Genomic DNA, 18039 nt, shown 5'->3' on the forward strand with positions numbered 1-18039 from the left:
CAGAGCCAGGTCGTGGTGGGTAGAACCAGAGAGAGTGGGGGTGTAGAGTTCACAGGAGCTGGTTTTTGGCAGTGTTTCTGGTATGTCCCTGTAAAGGGCCAGTATCTTGAGGCACAGGCCCAGAGGGGCATATAGGTGAATAGGTTCCGTGAGTAGAAGCCAGGAACTGTGCGCAGCTGTGGCCTGAAGCCAGGCATAGAATTCTGCTCTTTCTCCTCAGACAAAGATGCAAGGAAAAGGGAAAGCATGCGGTGATTGTTATGGTTCCCTTGTCAAATGAGTATTGCCCCAAACTGTGTTCAGGGACACACTGCTCTTCAGTGTCCTCTCCGACCAGGAACACAGAGGCACTTTCAGGGGACAGTGTGTGTGTTTGGTGGCGGGGACGAGGAGGACTCCAGTGGGAGAGAAGAGTGTAAGAAGGCAGGGACTTTGTTTTGGGGACATTGGCAAGGCCGACTTCATTGTGGTGCCCGTGCATGTACATGTGTGCTCCAGAGCTGTGGTATGTAGATCTGGGGCTTAGAGGGGGTGGACAGAGTGATATGTCAGGACTCACTGAAGGGTAGAGAGCCAGGAAGTAAGTCCTCTGTCAAATCCAGAGGGAATCTGGAAGAGAGGCTTCATCATACTGTTTATTTTAGGGGTTGGGTGGAGGAGGCAGAAGGAAAGCAAGGGACATCCTAATAATCGTGCTAAGGGGATGACTGCAGTTTGAGCTTCTTACCCCTAGGCCTTTCTGGCTCAGTCACCCTTTCTCTGGCAGCACCAGCCTGAGCCCTGAGACCTCTCATGAAGGCGGGCTTCACAGATTCCTCCATCTCATCAGGAGGGAATGGATTTTAGGAGGACAGCCACAGCACCTTTAGGCCATTAGTTTCCAGGGTGGCTGGAGGGCAGGAGGAAGGGAGCGATGTGGGGGCTGTAGGGGACTCTGGCAACTAGGGCTTTAGAGAGCAGAAAGAGCAGACCAGAGGCTTCTCAAAACCACTAGGACTTGGCACCTTCAACTCTTTACCCCTTGCCAAGAATTTGAGGTCCTTAAGGGTTGACTGTGAGGGGCAGCTAGGGTGTAGTGGGTGGGAATGTTTCCAAGAGCAGGTCCTTAGGCCGTCGGGTCCTCAAGCACCTTTTCTCCAGCTCAGCCCTTCCCCACCTCCACACCCCCCGCCTCCCCAGTACATGTCATCGTTTGGGGAACACTGTAAATTTGCCATTTAGCAAATAGCCCATCTGGGTGGGTAGTATTTTTACAGTGTACAAAAACATGTCACCTATTGTCTTCTCCGATCCTTGCTACAATCCTGTGGGATATTAAATCAATATAAATATTTTGACAGAAGAGACCAACGCTCAGAGAAAGCATTTTTTTTTTTTTTTTAAAGCACTTTTGCCTTGGGTGACATGGTTAGTGCCTCTACTAAGGGGATGGGTAGTCCAGTATCTGCTGAGCTTCCACTTTGGTCCATGCAGTGCTTGGACCCTAGGTGCATTATGTCCTTTAAATCTCACAGCAGCCCCACATTATCACCTTTCACAGATGAGAAACATGAGGTTCAGAGAGGTCAAGCAACATGCTTAAGCTTCCGCAGTGACAGAGAGGGCTCTCCAATCTTAACTCCAAGTCTAGTGCTCATACCATGGTGCTGGCAGAAGTGCCTTAACTGCACTGCATGGGGAAGGCACCTGAGGTGGGTTCTGGCTGCTCTGGAGAAGGTGGGGACAGGCTGTGTCTTGCTCTTGTCCAGGGCACAAAGGAAATGATGGTGTGACTTGGGAAAGTCCCAAGGCCCCGGGGAGGAGGTGGGGATGTGGAGAGGACACAGCAACCTTCCTTGGGACAAGTTTGGGTTCAGAGATCACCCTAAGGGGTGGGGCACAGGGGAAGTGTCTGAGGGGGACGGAAAAGAGAGGTCCCAGGTCTGAAAGGTTGGGAAGAGAAAGGGAGGAGGGAGACCAGGCAGGCCCCACTAGCCATGCCCAGCAGGGACTCTTTTCTGTTCCCTGGGCCACAAAGAAGCAGGTGGAACCCTCCACAGATACCTGGGCCAATCAGGTGGCCCTTGTACCTGCCGGGGAAGTGGGCCAGGTGCGGGGTGGGGCTACATGTCAGGGAGGGTATTAAATGAGCTTCTAGCTCATTTGCATGTCCTAATTAACCACAAAGTGCTCCCTCAAAGGAAGAATTAAGCTGTCTGATTTCTCTCTGCTTACTTCCACTATCTCCTCCACATACACACTGCTTCCCTCTCCCTACACCTTCCTGTATACTTAGGCCCTAGGCATTCACATTCACCTCTTCCCTCCACTACAGTAAAATATAGCCTCTGTCATTGCCGTGGCAGGTGTCCAGGGGGAAGGGAAAAGTAAGTCTCCTCCATTGGACAGTCAGCATGCCATTTATGATCCACGCAGGACCATGGATAATATGGGAGGACAGATTTTGCTCTTGTTCCTCTTGATTTGGCTTTGGAACAGATATGGACAATTAGTGGGATCGTCTGAAAAGTACAAGATTGCAAGTCAGTTGGAACGGATTCAATCCCAGTTCTACCACTATGTGACCCTGGACAAGCTGCTTAACTTCTCTGAGCCTGTCCATGTAAAACAAGAGCAACCGCTTTCAGTGTGTAGTGAGAAGGAAATAACAGAGGGGAAGGTGCTGGCACCTGTAAATCAAGTTGACAGCAAGTGTTGCTTCCGAATTTTTTGTTCTGGCCCAAGTTGAAATAAGTTTTCAGTCCCCCGAGTCTCTTCTGACTAACCAATGGTTCAAAGTCTGCTTATTTTCCACTGCATCCGTTTGAGAGCAGGAGTTGGGTCCTTTTCATTGCTCTGTTCTTAGCTTTCTATAACAACGCCTGGTGTTGGGAGGTGTTCATAAAGTTTTGTTCAATTTATCCAAACCACTGTGACCAGTCCACGAAACAGGTGAATTGTAGACGAATGTCCAAGAAGTACCTTGGTTTCCCATAGACTCATTCCAGACTTGGAGCTGGTGGCATCTTGAATAATATGCTAGTTGGCTTCTCCACCAGCCAGCAGCCCATGACCTCCTCCTCTCATGATTCAGTAGGTGGAATCTTCACATGCACTTTGTGTGTGTGCACACACACACACACACACACTACCACCACCACCTCCACCATCTCCACCTCCAAAGGCAGCCACAGCAAACGTTCCCTCACTCAAAACTGAAATGTTAGTATTCTCTGGGAAGACACAAAGGATTTGCAAGGGCTGGCTCCACCAGAATGGGCTTGCTCAGTTGGCAAACTCCAGGTAGAGAATTAGCAAGAAAAGGACAGGGGTTTTGGAGCCAGATAACCCAACCCTCTGTTTAAATCTCTGTCCTTTCCTTTGCTAGCAGCCTAATCTGGGTAGTTTACATGACCCCTAATAACCTCCATAGATGTGTCTGGAGAAGAGTGCCTTCTAGGGTCATTCTAAGTTTGAGAGATGTGCACACTACCTGACAGATAGATAGTAAGTGCTCAACAAAACCCAAAAAGCATGAGCGCCTTCCCCCTCCTGTAGCTCCCCCACCAAAAATGAAACATCTTACCATTTGCGTAGGATTTGAGGGTGACCCTAACCACCGTGGCTGCGCCCCCATAACCCCATCTTGAGCTCTGCCCCTCTCTCCACTCTCCCCAGGGATCCAGGAAGCAAGCAGAAGAGGCTTTTCTTACTATTTTGCCTCTCCAACTGGCTATTAATGCTTTGAGGGTGGGAAGGCATCCTGCCCCTAATTGCAGCTGTCACACCCCATCAGGCTGTGGGACAATTGGCGGGAGGCAGAGGGGGCAGTGGGAGGGTATGCCCTCCCGGCTTGCTCAGCCCAAGAGAAGATCCACATTGTCTTTTCCCAGCCAGTGAGTGTTCCCTGCTGGAGTGGGAGGGACAGTGGCTTCCCAGGGTGGTCCTAGGCGGCCCTCCTGGGCCACGTGCCCAGAGCGGCTTTAGAAAAACCGGAGCTGAGCTGCCACCTTGCCCTTCCCCCCTCCGTCCGGCCGCCTCTGGGTGAGGAGGGAACAGGAGGCCTGGGGCTGCTGCGTCTAGTGAGGCGGCGGCCACGGAATGGAGCTAGGAATTTTATAATCAAGTGGCTATTTCTTCTGGGTTCACCTTTACCTCACTGGTGAATTGACTGTTCTTTGACCCAGGTGGGAGTTAAGTGCAGGAGACAGGGGCTATGGGGTGCGGGGTGCTAAGAACTGTTTTTGTTGTTGTTGTTGTTGTTGTTTAGACAGTTTTGCTCTGTTAGCCAGGCTGGAGTGCAGTGGCATGATCTTGGCTCATTGCAACCTCCCTCTCCCAGGCTCAAGCAATTCTCCTGCCTCAGCCTCCCGAGCAGCTGGGTTTACAGGCGTGTGCCACCACGCCTGGCTAATTTTTATATTTTTTAAAGTAAAGATGGGGTTTCACCATGTTGGCCAGGCTGATCTTGAACTCCTGACCTCAGGTAATCTGCCTGCCTCATCCTCCCAAAGTGCTGGGATTACAGGCGTGAGCCACTGCGCCTGGCCTGCAGGGCGCTACGAACAGTTGGGGAGGAGTGTGTAACTCCAGGGTCCAGCTTCTACTCTGCAGTCAGGCCTAGGCTCTTCTGTCTCCTGGCTGCAGTTGTTCCTGGACAGGTAGCGTATCTAGGCTTGTTTCCTTATCTGGAAAATGGGATCATGCCTGCCTGCCTCACTCACTTTCAAATGGGACCATGGAGATGAAAAGGCATTCAAACGGTCCAATGCTATGTCTACATCCTTCCTCCCATGTGCATGGGGGAGTGTCTAGGGCTTCCCCGGCTGTTCCTTACACACTGTACTCATTTAGCTCATTTTCTCAGGGTCCAGGTATGGACTGAAACCTCCAAGGCAGGAAGGGATGACCGGTCGGGTTTTGCCTCACTGCTGCTCCAGTCCCAGGAGGCCCGGGGTTCAGTCCCTGTGCCTAGAGCAATGTCTTGCCAAAGAAGCCGACAGAAGGTTGGGAGAGCCATAGACAGGTCTTTATTCGGGGGCCTATCTGGGAAACCTGATGCTTCAGGGCTCTTTTCCATACAGAATGTTCAACGGAGGTCTTCGGGGGCAGTGGAGATGTCAGAGGGATTTTCTGATCTCTTCCCCTGCCCTCACCTACTGTCACCTCCAGCCCCAAAGTGAGTGTGTGCATGCCAGACACACACACACACACACACACACACACACACACACACACACACACAGAGCTCGCTCTCCAGCTACTTTTACCTGCTCCACCAGCCAGCCCCCAAGACAGCCTCTCCCAACCACATTCCCTTCAGCCCAGAGCCAAGAGCTCTGGCTTCTCCCTGCTTTCTGGGGGAAAGGAACTTGGAGTTGGGCTTTCGGGAGCCATACCGCCCACCCTCCCTCCTCCCCAGGGGCCCAGCACTGGGACCTGGCCCTTTCAGGTTCAGTCAACTTTCTGTCTCTAGGATTCAGACCCAAACAGCTGTGTTAATATCAAAGCCTGAGGGTGAGGGCTCCAGGGCCTTGGGGCAGCTTGTCGGGGGATTCTCCCCTCGCCTGTGCTCCCCGGTGCCTGGGAAGGGGAAATGTCCAGAGCCCTTGGAAAGGCTCCGCTTCTTGACTTTCTGTAAGCGGCCGGTTCGGGGCTCAGGGACCATGGGTGTCACCCAGCCTGGTTTCTCCTTCAGCAGCCGGTCACGGTCAGGCCGCACACTACGCAAGAACTTCTTAAAGATGTTTGCTGTCAGGGCAAACCTTCGGCCCAGCTCCTGGGGCTGGCCTTTCTCTCCTTTGGGTTCACGTGCCCCCCCAGTCTCACCCTTCTCCCCACCCTTCTCCAGTTCTGGCAAGTCTAGCCAATTGCCCACCAGGTCAGCAAAAACGTTGTCCCCTAACACCAGAGGCTGTCGATTCCGGCCCCGGGACATCAACGTGGAGGTCCAGTCATCCGGTTCCACTCGCTCTGGCCCCTGCTGAGCACAGCTTTGATGTGGCTGTGTCCTGGGCAGGGGAGCTAAATCCCTTCCACAGACACTCCTATGGGATGGAAATTTGGTGCTGCTGCCAAGAGAAGGTTGACCAGAGGGGGAACAGACTGTGGGCCTGGCAGGACCCCTGCCACCCTCCCAACAAGGATGCTCGCGCTGGGTCCTGGGACCTTCAGGGCTGCCTGGTGCAGGACCCCCTCCAGAGATCTCCAGCTGTTCCAGTGCTGTCTGCACCTGGAGAAGCTTCAGTTCTTGCAGTGCACCCATCATGCAGTTCATCTGATCCTGTAAGCCATCACCCACCTCCTTCATGGACATCTGCGAGGGAGAGAGAAAGCATGGGGCCTATGAGCCACAGGGGGCAGCAGTGCCTCTCCCAGCCCTGAACCTGGGTCCCCCACTGAAACATGCACTTCCAGGGTCATCCAGCCTGCCACCAGCCCCATCTCTCTATAGCCTAGTGCAGTGCAGATCAGTGCTGGGTAAAGGAAATAATAATGGTAGCTAACTAGCTAAGGCAGGCACTGTCCTGAGAAGGCTCCCCCCACCCCATACACACACACACACACACACACCCCACACACACACACACCCCACACACACATATTTCATCTCCCCAACTACCCTATGAGGTAGTGACTAGTACTGTTCCCATTTCACAGGTAATTTGCCCAAGATAAGGTAGTAAGAGGTGGGACTGAGATCAGCCTGAAGTGCACAGAGTTGTAGTGGCCATCCTCATCCTTTTTTGAGTCTGAGCCCTCTTCCTCTGCTTTGTAACAAGAATTGTGCTAAGGACTCTATGTGCTTCATCTCATTTCATCTTTATATAGATCCTATGAGGTTGCTATTTTCTCTTCTTAACAAATGAGTAAGCTGGAGGGGGTGAAGTAACTTACGTAACGTCACACAGCTCATAGAGCTGGGACTCAAACATGGTACTGTCCCACTCCAGATGCTGTAGTCCTAACTACCAAATAGAGGTTGAACATCCCTACTCCAAGAATCTGAAAGCCAAAATGCTCCAAAATCCAAAACTTTGAGACACAATATGACCGAAAGTGGCAAATTCTACCCTGATGTCACGTGGTAAGTGGTAGCCAAAACACAGTCAAAATTCTTTCATGCACAAAATTATTTAAAATATTGTATAAAACTACCTTTGGATTATGTGTATAAGATGTATATGAAACATAAATTTCATATTTAGACTTGGGTCCCATCCCTAAGGTATCTTCTTATACATCCCTAAGATATTATATATATGCAAATATTCCAAAATCCAAAACACTTCTGGCCCTAATCATTTCAGATAAGGAATACCCAAACCTATACTACCTCGAGACTCGAGATGGCTGGGCAGTGGAGCTAGGCTTTTTTTTTTTTTTTTTTTTTTTTGGAGACAGTGTCTTGCTATGTTTGCTGGGCTGCAGCACAGTGGTGGCTACTCTCAGACACAATCATAGTAGACAGCAGCCTCTAACTCCTGGCCTCAAGTAGTCCTCTGGCCTCAGCCTCCTGAGTAACCGGGACCACAGGTGTGTGCTACCTGCACCCAGAGCTGGACTTTAAGGCTACTCTGTCCTCTATAGGACAGTGAAGAAGGGCTGAAAAGGGCATTAGGAGACAAGGAAGAGCTCCGATTCCCCAAGAGAAAGGGTAGGCCTGGGGTTTCCTGCAATTGCTGTTCACGTCTGACTCATCAGAAGGGAGACAAGGAGGCCAGGAAACTCCTGTTTGCTGAAAACCCAGTGCTGCTCAGCCTGCCTCTCCCTGCCAAACACCTGTCCTCTCTCAGCTGTTCTCAGACTTGGCTTCAACACTCTTCCTGCCTTCTCAGCCCAGTTGGCTCTGCTGCCCTGGCCAAGCCAGAGTGGGATGCTGGGGGCCAATTCTCCCAGCCCCTTTGTGGGTGTCTAAGGCCTGAGTCCCGGCTGCCAGCTGGAAGGGGCTGAGAGATTGACTTGGGTGAGGGCCGAATTTGGAGGCTGCATGGGGGCGGGGGGACTGTGTCTGATAACATTCACAAGGTTCCCAGTTCCTGGGCCCAAGCTGCCTTGGTCCTGCCAGCTCCCTCCCCAGCTCCTGATCAAGTTACCAAAAGCAAACCTCCTGTGCGGGGACCATCTGTTTCTTAAGCCCCCCAGAGACCCACGGGATCATCTTACCTCCCAAGCTTGTCTTAATGCATAGAGCTAAACGCAGAAGATGGAGGGATCGGAAGGGCAGGCACAGAGGCTCTGCCGGGCTGGGCTACAGCTGACCCTCTCAGGCTTCTGGGTCAAATCCTCCCCTGCCAACCCTGGCCCTGCTGGGGATGGGAGATTCCAGCCAGGCTCTCAATAAGCCAGCAGAAGCAACACTAAAGAACAGTGGAGGGCTGACTGCCCTTGAGGGCAAGGAGGCCTTTGCTGGGGCGTGGAGATTGCCCATGCTTTATGCACTTTCCCCAAGACAGGCAAGAAGAAATGGCAGTTCCAGGCCCTGACAGCCCTGGGATTTGCCAGAGGTTACACCATTTGAGTGGCGGCGGTGGCAGCAGCAGCAAGGGACACGGAGCCTGTGGGACAGATGCACATGTTGACAGCCCCTCTCTCTGGCCTCTTTGCTTCTACTCTCCTGACCCCTTCCTTTTGGAAGCACTCAGCTACAGCTACTAAGACCTAGAGCAGAGTCAGAGGAGACTCTAAGCCCCAAACCAAACTCAGCTCCTCCCTTGCAAGCTGCTTCTCCCTCTGACTTCCCTATTCTCTCCCTTCCTCCAATACCACTTTCCTTGTCTTCCCTACCTAGAGCCTCAGTCATTTTTGGCCTCTCCATTCAACTACCCCTGCTCCTGTCCAACTTACTCATGTTGGATTTTTCCTCCCGCAAATGTCACATATCTTTCCTTCCATCCTCAGGAATGCTGCAGAAGCCTCCTAGACGGCTTCCGAACCGCCAGACACATGGGCACCTGATCAGTCTTCCCAGCACACATCTTCTGTCATCTTCATGGCTCTCCAATGCCCAGACTCAAATCCAAACTATTTGGTCCTGCAGTCAAGATCCTCCAGGACAGAATTTCAACTTTCAGTTCCACGCATATCCCTACTCCCTGAGACGTACCCCCCATGCTCCTGTTAGAAATCTTCTGTGATATTTAATATGCTCTTCTCTGTAGTCCTGCCATTTATGTACTCACCCCATGTCCTCTATGCGTTTAAATGCTCAGTCCCTTGTGAAATATGTATTGAGTATCTACTCCTTGAGGACAGGGGCTGAGATCTATACATCAGCATGTCAGCCCAGAACCTCGCTAGCACCTGGCACTTGCTACATACGCATAAAACATATATTGAATACCACTGACCACCCCAGATCACCCTCCAGGCTGCTTGCTACCCTCAGATAGTAACTCACTACACAGGGAGAAAGAGCCAGGGCTGCTTCCCAAGGTTTCATTTCATCCAGAGGCAAGGAGTCCGAACTGGCAGGCTTCCTTCCAGAAGGCTAAACCCAGCCCAGGTCGGAGGTAGAGGGAGGAATGAAATGACCCCATTCAATCTCTTCCAGTGTGGAAAAATCCAGAGGAAATAATGCTGACATTTTGCACAGTTTTCCAGTGAGAATGAATGTGTGGGTATGCATGAATTCAAGCTGCCCATAAAACAGAGGCCCTATGTAAGTAAGCAAGTGCTGAAACTGCACCCATCTGCAAAATAATATTCTGTATTGGTTAAGAACTTGGGTTCTGGAGACAATGGAACAAAGTTCAAATCTCAGCTCTGCCATGTAGTAGCTGTGTGACCTGGGCAAGTTATTTACATTCTGTTTTTCAATTTCTCCATTCTTTTTTTTTTTTTTTTTTTTTTTTTGAGACGGAGTCTTGCCCTGTTGCCCAGGCTGGAGTGCAGTGGCACAATCTCGGCTCACCACAACTTCCGCCTCCTGGGTTCAAGCAATTCTCCCACCTCAGCCTCCCAAGTAGCTGGGACTACAGGCACAAGCCAGCATGCCCAGCTAACTGTTCTGTATTTTTTGTAGAGACAGGGTTTCACCATGTTGCTTAGGCTGGTCTCGATCTTCTGGACTCAAGCCATCCTCCCACGTCAGCCTCTCAAAGTGCTCGGCTAACAGGCGGAAGTTACCGCACCCAGCCAAATTTCTCCATTCTTTAAAATGGGAATAACAGTTTCTGCCTCATAAGCTATTGTGCAGATTAAGTGAGGTAATGTGTATCTGCATGAAACCAAGAAAGCATTAGGTGAATTCTGGCTGTTAATTTAAGACTTCCCATGTACTTCCACAACATTTCTTCCTTGGTGAAACTTAGCACATAGTCATGACAGGATTCCGTTCCTTATATCTGGTCTAATCAAGGAGAAGCACAAGGAGAAGGTCCTGTCTTTCCCTCCCCACCTCTGCCCCATGCAGGGGCTGGGAGAGAAGGAAGGGAAGTCTTGGCACCCTCCTGCCCACTCCCAGCCACGCTCAGCCCAGCCACATCCAGGGTGCCGACACTGAAGGGCAAGAAGGCATCTGGGAGAGGGATGAGAAGGGAAGGAGGAGTTGGGGGAACCTGAGAGGACCACGGCAGTGGTGGGGCAGGAGTGTCAGCTGGGTCTTGACTAAGAGAGGAGCCAGCAGAACAGCCTTTCCTGGCTGACCCCAGGGGATGCCGTCACCCAAGAAGGAAGAGTCGGAGGCCAAGCTTGGGATCTGCCTTCTTCTTCCAGAGCTTGGGACCCTCTCAGGTCCCCGGGCTTCCCTTGCCTCGGGACCAAAAGGAGGAAGAAAGCGGACAGTGAGGCGGGTAGAGGAAAGGAGAGGGGCCAGCTCAGATAGACAAAATCCCGAGCAAACATGAGTAGCTCTAAATCCATCTCCAGGCTGCAGGGTGCAGAGTTCCTCCGGAGCCTCTTAATGTCTTGGAGCCTCAGGTTCTTCCTCAGAACAGGCACCAAATCATACCTAACTTGCTCTCAGGTGTCAGCTGGGAGAATTCACAAGAAGGTCGACCTGGTCCTGATTAGTTTGAGGGGGAATGGATCCAACAGCCACCTCCTTTTAACCCACCCCTAGTCTCTCCTTTCTCTCTTTCTCTCTTTCTCTCTCTCACACACACACAGAGAGAGAGAGAGAGAGAGAGAGGGAACCAACCTGCTCCACCATCAAAGGTAAAACCCTTAATAACCATATTCCAATGAAGATTGTGGGAATCCCTTCTGTGAAAAGCCAGGAAAGGTCTTCTCACCAGCTCCTTGCCTCCACACCACCCCACAGTCCCTCCCCCACCCTCAGCGTCTCCGGAAGTCTGCATGTCAAACTTCAGTCTCCACGGCTGCAGTTGAAACCAGCCTCTGGGTTCCTCGCTGTATGAGAGCTGTAGCACGACAGGCACCCGCCTGGTGTTTGTGAAGGGCTCCACACTCATCTGGAGACCTGACTTACTCGGCCACATGACATTTGGGCAAAATCGCCCACCTTTTGGGCCTGGGGTTCTGAACCTCAGATGACATCTCCTGGTGTCAGCACTAGCCCTTTTCTCTGCACTGCCTGATCCCCACAGCTAAACTCTGAGGCCAGGCAGGTGGAGTTATCCCCATGTAATGGATTAGGGAACCAGGGGGCTGGGAGGTCCATCTTCTCCCTCAGTGTTTCCCAGCATTCCTCCCCAGACCTCCTTCATGATTTTCACCCTATCTACACAGGACCTCGTCTCCATGAACACATCTCTTATCTGTTTCTGTAAATAGTGTACTTATGAAGGAACTTGTGTGAAGTGTTTACACTTGCCGTAGACAGATGGCACCTATCAACACACATCTTAAACTGAAAGCTTTCCTGGAGTATCGCCTCCATCATCCTGAGCACCACCAGTGGTTCCTGGGGTCTTGAGGCTTATTAGTGAGAGACCTGGGACCCCAAGGCTGGCTTTCGCACTCCAGGCCAACGAGCTTTCCATGTCATCGTAACCTCTGACCTCTTAGTCTCCTGGGATTGTTGTGAGAAGAAACCAGGGCAGCCAGCAGGAAGTGCAAAGGGCAGTTACCACCAGATGGGGAGGAAGAACGTGAAGTCATCCTTCTGAGGGGCTCCGAGGCCTCCCTTTCACTAAGTCATCTGAAGAGGGAAGAGGAACTGCCTGCCTGGGGTTGGAGGGGAAGATGCGGTTCAGAACCAGATCCCACCGTCCTGGACTTCCAGCCCTGAGCCCCACAGAGGTTGTGTGGGGTCAGCTGGCCATGGATAGCACCCTCCCCCTGGGCCCTGTTGGGGCCCTTTGTGGTGAGGGAGGAGCAGGGATGGGAAAATGTGACGCCGGCATCCTCGGCTCCCTTCCCAATCCCTCCCCTGGGCCCCGACTGATCCCGCAGCTGTGCCGTCCTTCCATCCATCTCACGCCCTCTCCCAGCTCAGCCAGAATCCTTTGACACAGGCTCCAGCTTTGCCCATGAGCCTGGCTGTGTGCCCTGCCTCACTTCCCCCACCCCATTACTCACAAGATCCCCACAAAGTTCCTTTCAGCCCCTGGGGAAGCTAGGAGGAGGCTGAGGGCCGGAAATGGGAAAAGCCCCACTGTGCCAAGTGGCCCATTCTCCAGCTCAGTGAATAGGGACCTTCACAGCCCCTCACACTTGGCTGGAACTCTCAACAGGAAGGTAAAGTGGAAACTGTGCCAAGAGCTGTAGGAGAGAGGAGGGTAAAGAAAGGAGAAAGTGAGGGCTGTGAAATGGATGGACCCACTTTCCCAACAGAACCATCTATGGGGGTCACACGCTCAGGCAAGGGGCAGACAGATGGAGAGGGGATTCCAATGCTGCCTCTTCCTGGAGCTTGCCTCTTAGTCTCCGCAAGCCCTCTTCCCTCTGACCAGCTTTAGCTCCTCTCCATTGCAGTCAATCAACTTCCTCGAACATCCAAGGGACCTCAAGAAGAAGTTACCTTCTTTTTTTCCTTTCTGGTTCAGGCCTTCAGTATCTCTTGGCTGACTCTTGTAATAACCTTCTAACTCATCCTCCTGCCTCAATTTCCTCCCTCCCTCCACCTCCACCTCTACCCCATATCACCTTCTGGATCCCAGGGCTGCTCTCCAATGCATACAGAAAAGGCCAGACTCTTTAGCATGACATCCAGAGTGTGTCCACGACAGCTCTTTCAGCACTGTTGCCCACTCTTTCTCTGCATTTTACCCTGTGCTCTAGGCAAACTCCAGCTGCTCTTCAGACATCCCCACCACTTCAGCTTCTGTACCTTTTGCTCATGTTGTTTCATTATCTGCCTGGATTGCTGTTCTTCTCCTGTGCGTGTCCCTATGTATCCCTCAAAGTCTAGTTCCAATGCTACCTCTTCCAAGACATGAAGCTTTCTCTAATCTCCCATTTGGAGTTTACTTCCCTCTCTCAGAGCACTGAACCTGTGCTTGTTACATAACACAATATCCTCTATTTCTGCCCCAGAGGTCTGCATACATGTACCGGTTGAGAACATAAGCTCTGCAATCAGACTGGTGGGGTCTGAATCCTGGCTCCTCCGCTTACCAGCTCTATGACTTTAACCAAGTGACTTAACCTTCGCATGTCTTTATTGACTCATTCATAAAGTGAGAATAATGAAAGTACAACTTCTTAGTGTTGTTTTGGCAATTAAATGACATCATAAATTATATGTCTGGCATATCGATGTTAACATCAAGTAATGTTATTATTATATCTTCTATTAAACTGTGTGTTCCCTGAAGACAGGATCTGTGTCTGTTTGTTTGTAATGATAGTGCCAGTGCCCAGTAAATGCCCTAAACACAGTATGAACTCAATAACATGTTCTATCTATGAATGACTCTTACACAAAACAGTCTGATCAATCCATCATCAACAGTTTACCAAGTGCCTACGACACATCAGACACTGTGCTACATGTGAAGGACATACAGTTGGTGAGGCACTTAAATTGTCATTTGATCTTCACAGTAGCCATATAAAGTAGGTATTTTAAACCCCCATTTTAGAGATGAGAAAACCAAGGCACAGAGAGGTTAAGTAATATATTAAGGTCACACAGGGCCATGATTTAAGTTGAAGTTGGTCTGACCCCAAATCTTATACTCTGCATTCTTCCCGATGACCACACTGCCTAACTAGTCACATAGTCATCTTTCCCCAACATTAAACATCAAAGAAGATGCATTATGAGATCCTTTGCAAAAGCTTTTTTCTGCCTCAGGAAATTTGCCTTTTTGCCCCAAGATCTGAAGGCTGTTCCTACTGTATCTTCTCCATTTCCTACTTTTCTTCTCCTTATTTTGCCTTTAGGCCCCAGTCCTTACCCATTTGCCAGAAACCCCTGGACTTGTGGCCACTAAAAGCTAGAGAACTGCTTCCCCATGCCTCAGCTATGACAGACATTCTCAGAGATGGCCTCCTGCAACCTCTCCCTCCTCCAGGAAGCCTTCCCAGCCTGGCTGTACTTCATGAGCTCTGATCACTCAGCCTTTACGCACTCTATTTGTTCTACACAGATCTGAACTCACGAGGGATGCCCTGTGAGCATCATACATCTGCCTCGTCTGTGTGCCTGTGTCTACCCCACTTATTGGCAGCCCACAAGGGAGCTGTGTGTATGGAACAGCTGGTCCCAAGGCCTGTGTTCAGGCAGGGCCCCTCTTTGGCGGCTGGAGGGAGAAAAGAGATGTGTTCCCTGCTGAGCTGTTGCAGCCCCAAGCCCTCATTCTAATGAAGAACTGTGTCAGCTGCTGCTACTTCTCCTGCCACATTTCATCCCTGAAACCCGATCCCCTTCCCTTTCCAGGCAGAAGGAAAGGGCCAGCTCTCTACTTATCAACTAATTGAGCCAGGATCCCCAAACCCTCAGCCTTCTCCCAGCGCTCACCTGTTACAATGACATTTTCTGCTTCAGGGAATTGGGAAGTTCCACTACTTTGGTTTTCAGAAACACACTCTTCTTGTCTAGATTTTCTGGGCCAAGGACAGGGATAGGATGCAGAAGGGGAGCATAAAACACCCTTGACAAAGATAATTTCACAACCTGTTAATGTTTTGTTTTCCAGCAGGTTTATCCCACAGTGTCTGCAGAGTGTGTGATTCTTGAGAGAAATTTACTGAAAGAAATGAACATAGAACTTGACCAGTATTACAGGAGGCCATGCCTGTGTAAACATGAACTAAGGGCAGAGCCAGGCACACAATGTCTTCCGGGTGGCAAGGGAGATCCTGCCTGGGATGGGCCATTTGCAGTGCAAAAGCTCCCTAGCTCATGACAGAAACCAACTGTATTCCTTTCCCACCCCATTGTGACCTAGGGTATTAAGTCAACACCAGTCACAAGCAAGCTGCATTGAATTCAATCCCTACTGTCCCTGGGCAAGGCAGCCAAAGGGCTGACCCTGGGCTAATTCAGCTCTAGTTTCCCTTTTGCTACTGTTGGGGATACTAAGGCACTGAGATTTGGCCCAGCTACCTAAGCACTGAACTGAGGTGTCAGGGAGCAAGTGACACTCTACTAGCTCTGTCTGTCCTTCTGCTCTGTCTCCTCTCTGAGCAGGCTGGCATTGAGGAGGGGGCGGAGCACCATGGGGGGTAGTGCAGAGCTCTCCCATCTGAGTGTCATTCTGGGATCCAGGCCAGGCATTTGGCTTCCTCTCCAAGAGAGTCAAAGGCTGAAGCTGCTCAGACAAAGGGCCAAATGAAAGCTAATGGGGCGCTCAGTGACTTCAGCCTCTCCCTTTCCTCCTCCCAGGCATTGGGGGCTCAAGTCCTTGGCAGGAGGGGGTGCAAATCAAGATGTGAAGCTCAGCTCAGTGCAGATTTCTAGTTGCCTTTTTTATTCTCCTGGCATCCGTAGTCTCTGTCTTCCTCCCCTCACCACCTCCCACCTAGAGTGCTGTAAAAAATGCAAATCAGCAGGATTTAAAAATTCGAGCCCATGCCAGGAACACCCACAAACCCTCCATTAAGGCAGATCCTGAGGTGGGTGGTGTAGTCCCCAACTCGAAGCACAAAAAGGAGGATTCTATTAGATTCTTTTCTCAGCATGGGTCTTGGACCTCAGACATTATCTGTGATGACCTTGAGCTTGCTTTCTGGTACTGCACACATAAATGGGAAAAAATGAGAATTGTGTATGTGTACGTGTGGGCTGGGGCCAGCCATCCCAATCTGGCATGAGAAGCATGTGCAAACGACTATGGGAAGGGGCATGGTGTAAGTTCAGAAGAACAGCAATGAATATTCCTGTCTCTCAAGAAGTATCTCTCTGAGTCAGTAACTTTTGCATCTGAGTGTCACCACAGAAAGGGCTCCAGGAGGAAGGGCTAGAGAGAGAAATGATGGTTGATGTGAGCAGGCAGACCCTGGAGTAGGACTGACAGGAAGAGTGGCAGGGTGACTTGGTCAGGAAGCATCAGTGAGAACACCTGCAGTTTCAAACTCTGCCCCCACCCCCAGAGCTGGCCCCTAACACACTGCCAATTTCCTTCCCAAGCAGGAAGAGTGTAGCCTTTGCAGGCGGGAGTGGGAAAGGCTGTCACAGAATCCGGAGAGCCATAAGCTGGCCCTTTCTAGATGCAGGTCTGCTGTTGTGTGGCCTGGGTGCCCCTGGCTCTAGAAAGTAAAAAAGTGAGACTGAGAAGAGTCGACTCCAAGAGAGACAAACTAAAAGAGATAAAAAGAGACGAAAGGCAAAGACACAACAGAGCCTCGTGGAAGGAGAGATGGGCAAAGCAGAGATGGGGCTGTATGTGCATAACATTTGCCTGAATTCCGGTGGGTGAAGGAATAAGAAAGATGGCAGGTGGCGTGGGGGCGGGGGTAGTGGTATATGAAGCCAGTGAGAATCAACCTGGCTCTCCCTAACATAGCTTTAGCGGACACCACTCCCCCGACTTCGGTGATATTTCCCCCTCCCCAGACTGAGTTATTTCTCCCCCTCCCTGCACTCCAGGGCCTCCGAACGCTCCCTGTGCACTCCCCAAGCCCAGACCTGACATCTGGCTGGGCCTCCGCAGCTCCCGCTCGCGATCTGCCAGGCAAAGCCCCTCCTCCAGCGCAGGGCCCTCCCCCGCCTTTCCAGCTGCCAGCCCCCTCCCTGCTGGCAGACAAGCCCAGGCAGACGCCGGCCAAGCCTGCCCCCGCAGCCGCGCCAGCTCTGCCAAGCCCAGCAGAGCTGGGGGCCCAGGGTGGTACCGGCTCCCCTCGAGCTAGCAGTCCCGCTGACCTCGTGCCCGGGCAGGGATCAGGCCCCAGCACCCTCCTCCTCCCCGCGCCCCGCCCGCCGGCGCGCTCCAGGCCGGCCTGCGCAGCCCAGCACCCGGGCGCCCGCGTCTCGCTCCCCAGACCTTGGCTCCCGCGCTTTCCGCGTCGGCGGTGCGGGGGCCCCACTGCGTCCGAGTGCCTGGCCATCTCTGGGCGTGCACTGTTTTCTCCCTGGGGTTCTCTGTGTCACATTTCAGCCTGGTTGGCTTGCTCCCTCTGTCTCTCTGTCACTTGTTCTTGTCTCATCACAAATCTTTGCTCAAAGTTTCTTCGTGGCCCCCTTTCCTGAGGACAAGCCCGGCTCTCTGCCTGCCGGCCCGCGTCCTCCCCTCTCTTCCCTGGCCCTCCTCCGCCCTGCTTACGCACCGGCCCCCCGGGTGCCCGGGCGGGGACCAGGTGCCCGTCGGGGCGGAGCAGTCCTCCCTGCCCGGGAGCCAGCTTCGCTCTTACCAGCTCCTGTTTGAGGCGACGCAGATAGCAGTCCATTTCCCTGCTCTCCATCGTCATGCGCCCATTTGTCGGGTTCGGTTCAAACAGAGAGTGCCCGGGTGGGACCCCGGCCCCACTGGAAACTGCGCGCCGGGCGGCCTCCCCGCCCCTGCGCCCGTAGCGCTAGCCGCGCGAAGCTGAGCCTGCGCTGCGAGCCCGGGACTTAGAGCCGCTTCCCCCGCGGCTGGCAGCGTGCGGTCGGTGCTGAGGGCGGAGGGAAAAGTGGGACAGCCAATGAGAATTCAGGGGGGCTGTCTTCAGCCAATGGGCAGGGCGGCCGGGGGGCCGGGCTGGGCGGTCGAGGCCGGCCCTACCACGGTG

General features: G+C 52.2%; 1 protein-coding gene across 1 annotated transcript; it reads right to left on the minus strand.

Annotated features, from left to right (window-relative positions):
* Window positions 1–617: 617 nt before the first annotated feature.
* Window positions 618–17919, minus strand: INKA2 (inka box actin regulator 2). Its single transcript, XM_050746586.1, has 2 exons — window positions 17680–17919; window positions 618–6295 (listed from the first exon to the last, which is right to left on the minus strand). The coding sequence occupies exons 1-2, from the start codon at window positions 17734–17736 to the stop codon at window positions 5459–5461; spliced, it is 894 nt and encodes a 297-aa protein (XP_050602543.1). The 5' UTR covers window positions 17737–17919; the 3' UTR covers window positions 618–5458.
* Between the last annotated feature and the right edge of the window lie 120 nt (window positions 17920–18039).

Source organism: Macaca thibetana, chromosome 1 (genome assembly GCF_024542745.1).
Source record: "Macaca thibetana thibetana isolate TM-01 chromosome 1, ASM2454274v1, whole genome shotgun sequence".
NCBI classification, from domain to species: domain Eukaryota; kingdom Metazoa; phylum Chordata; class Mammalia; order Primates; family Cercopithecidae; genus Macaca; species Macaca thibetana.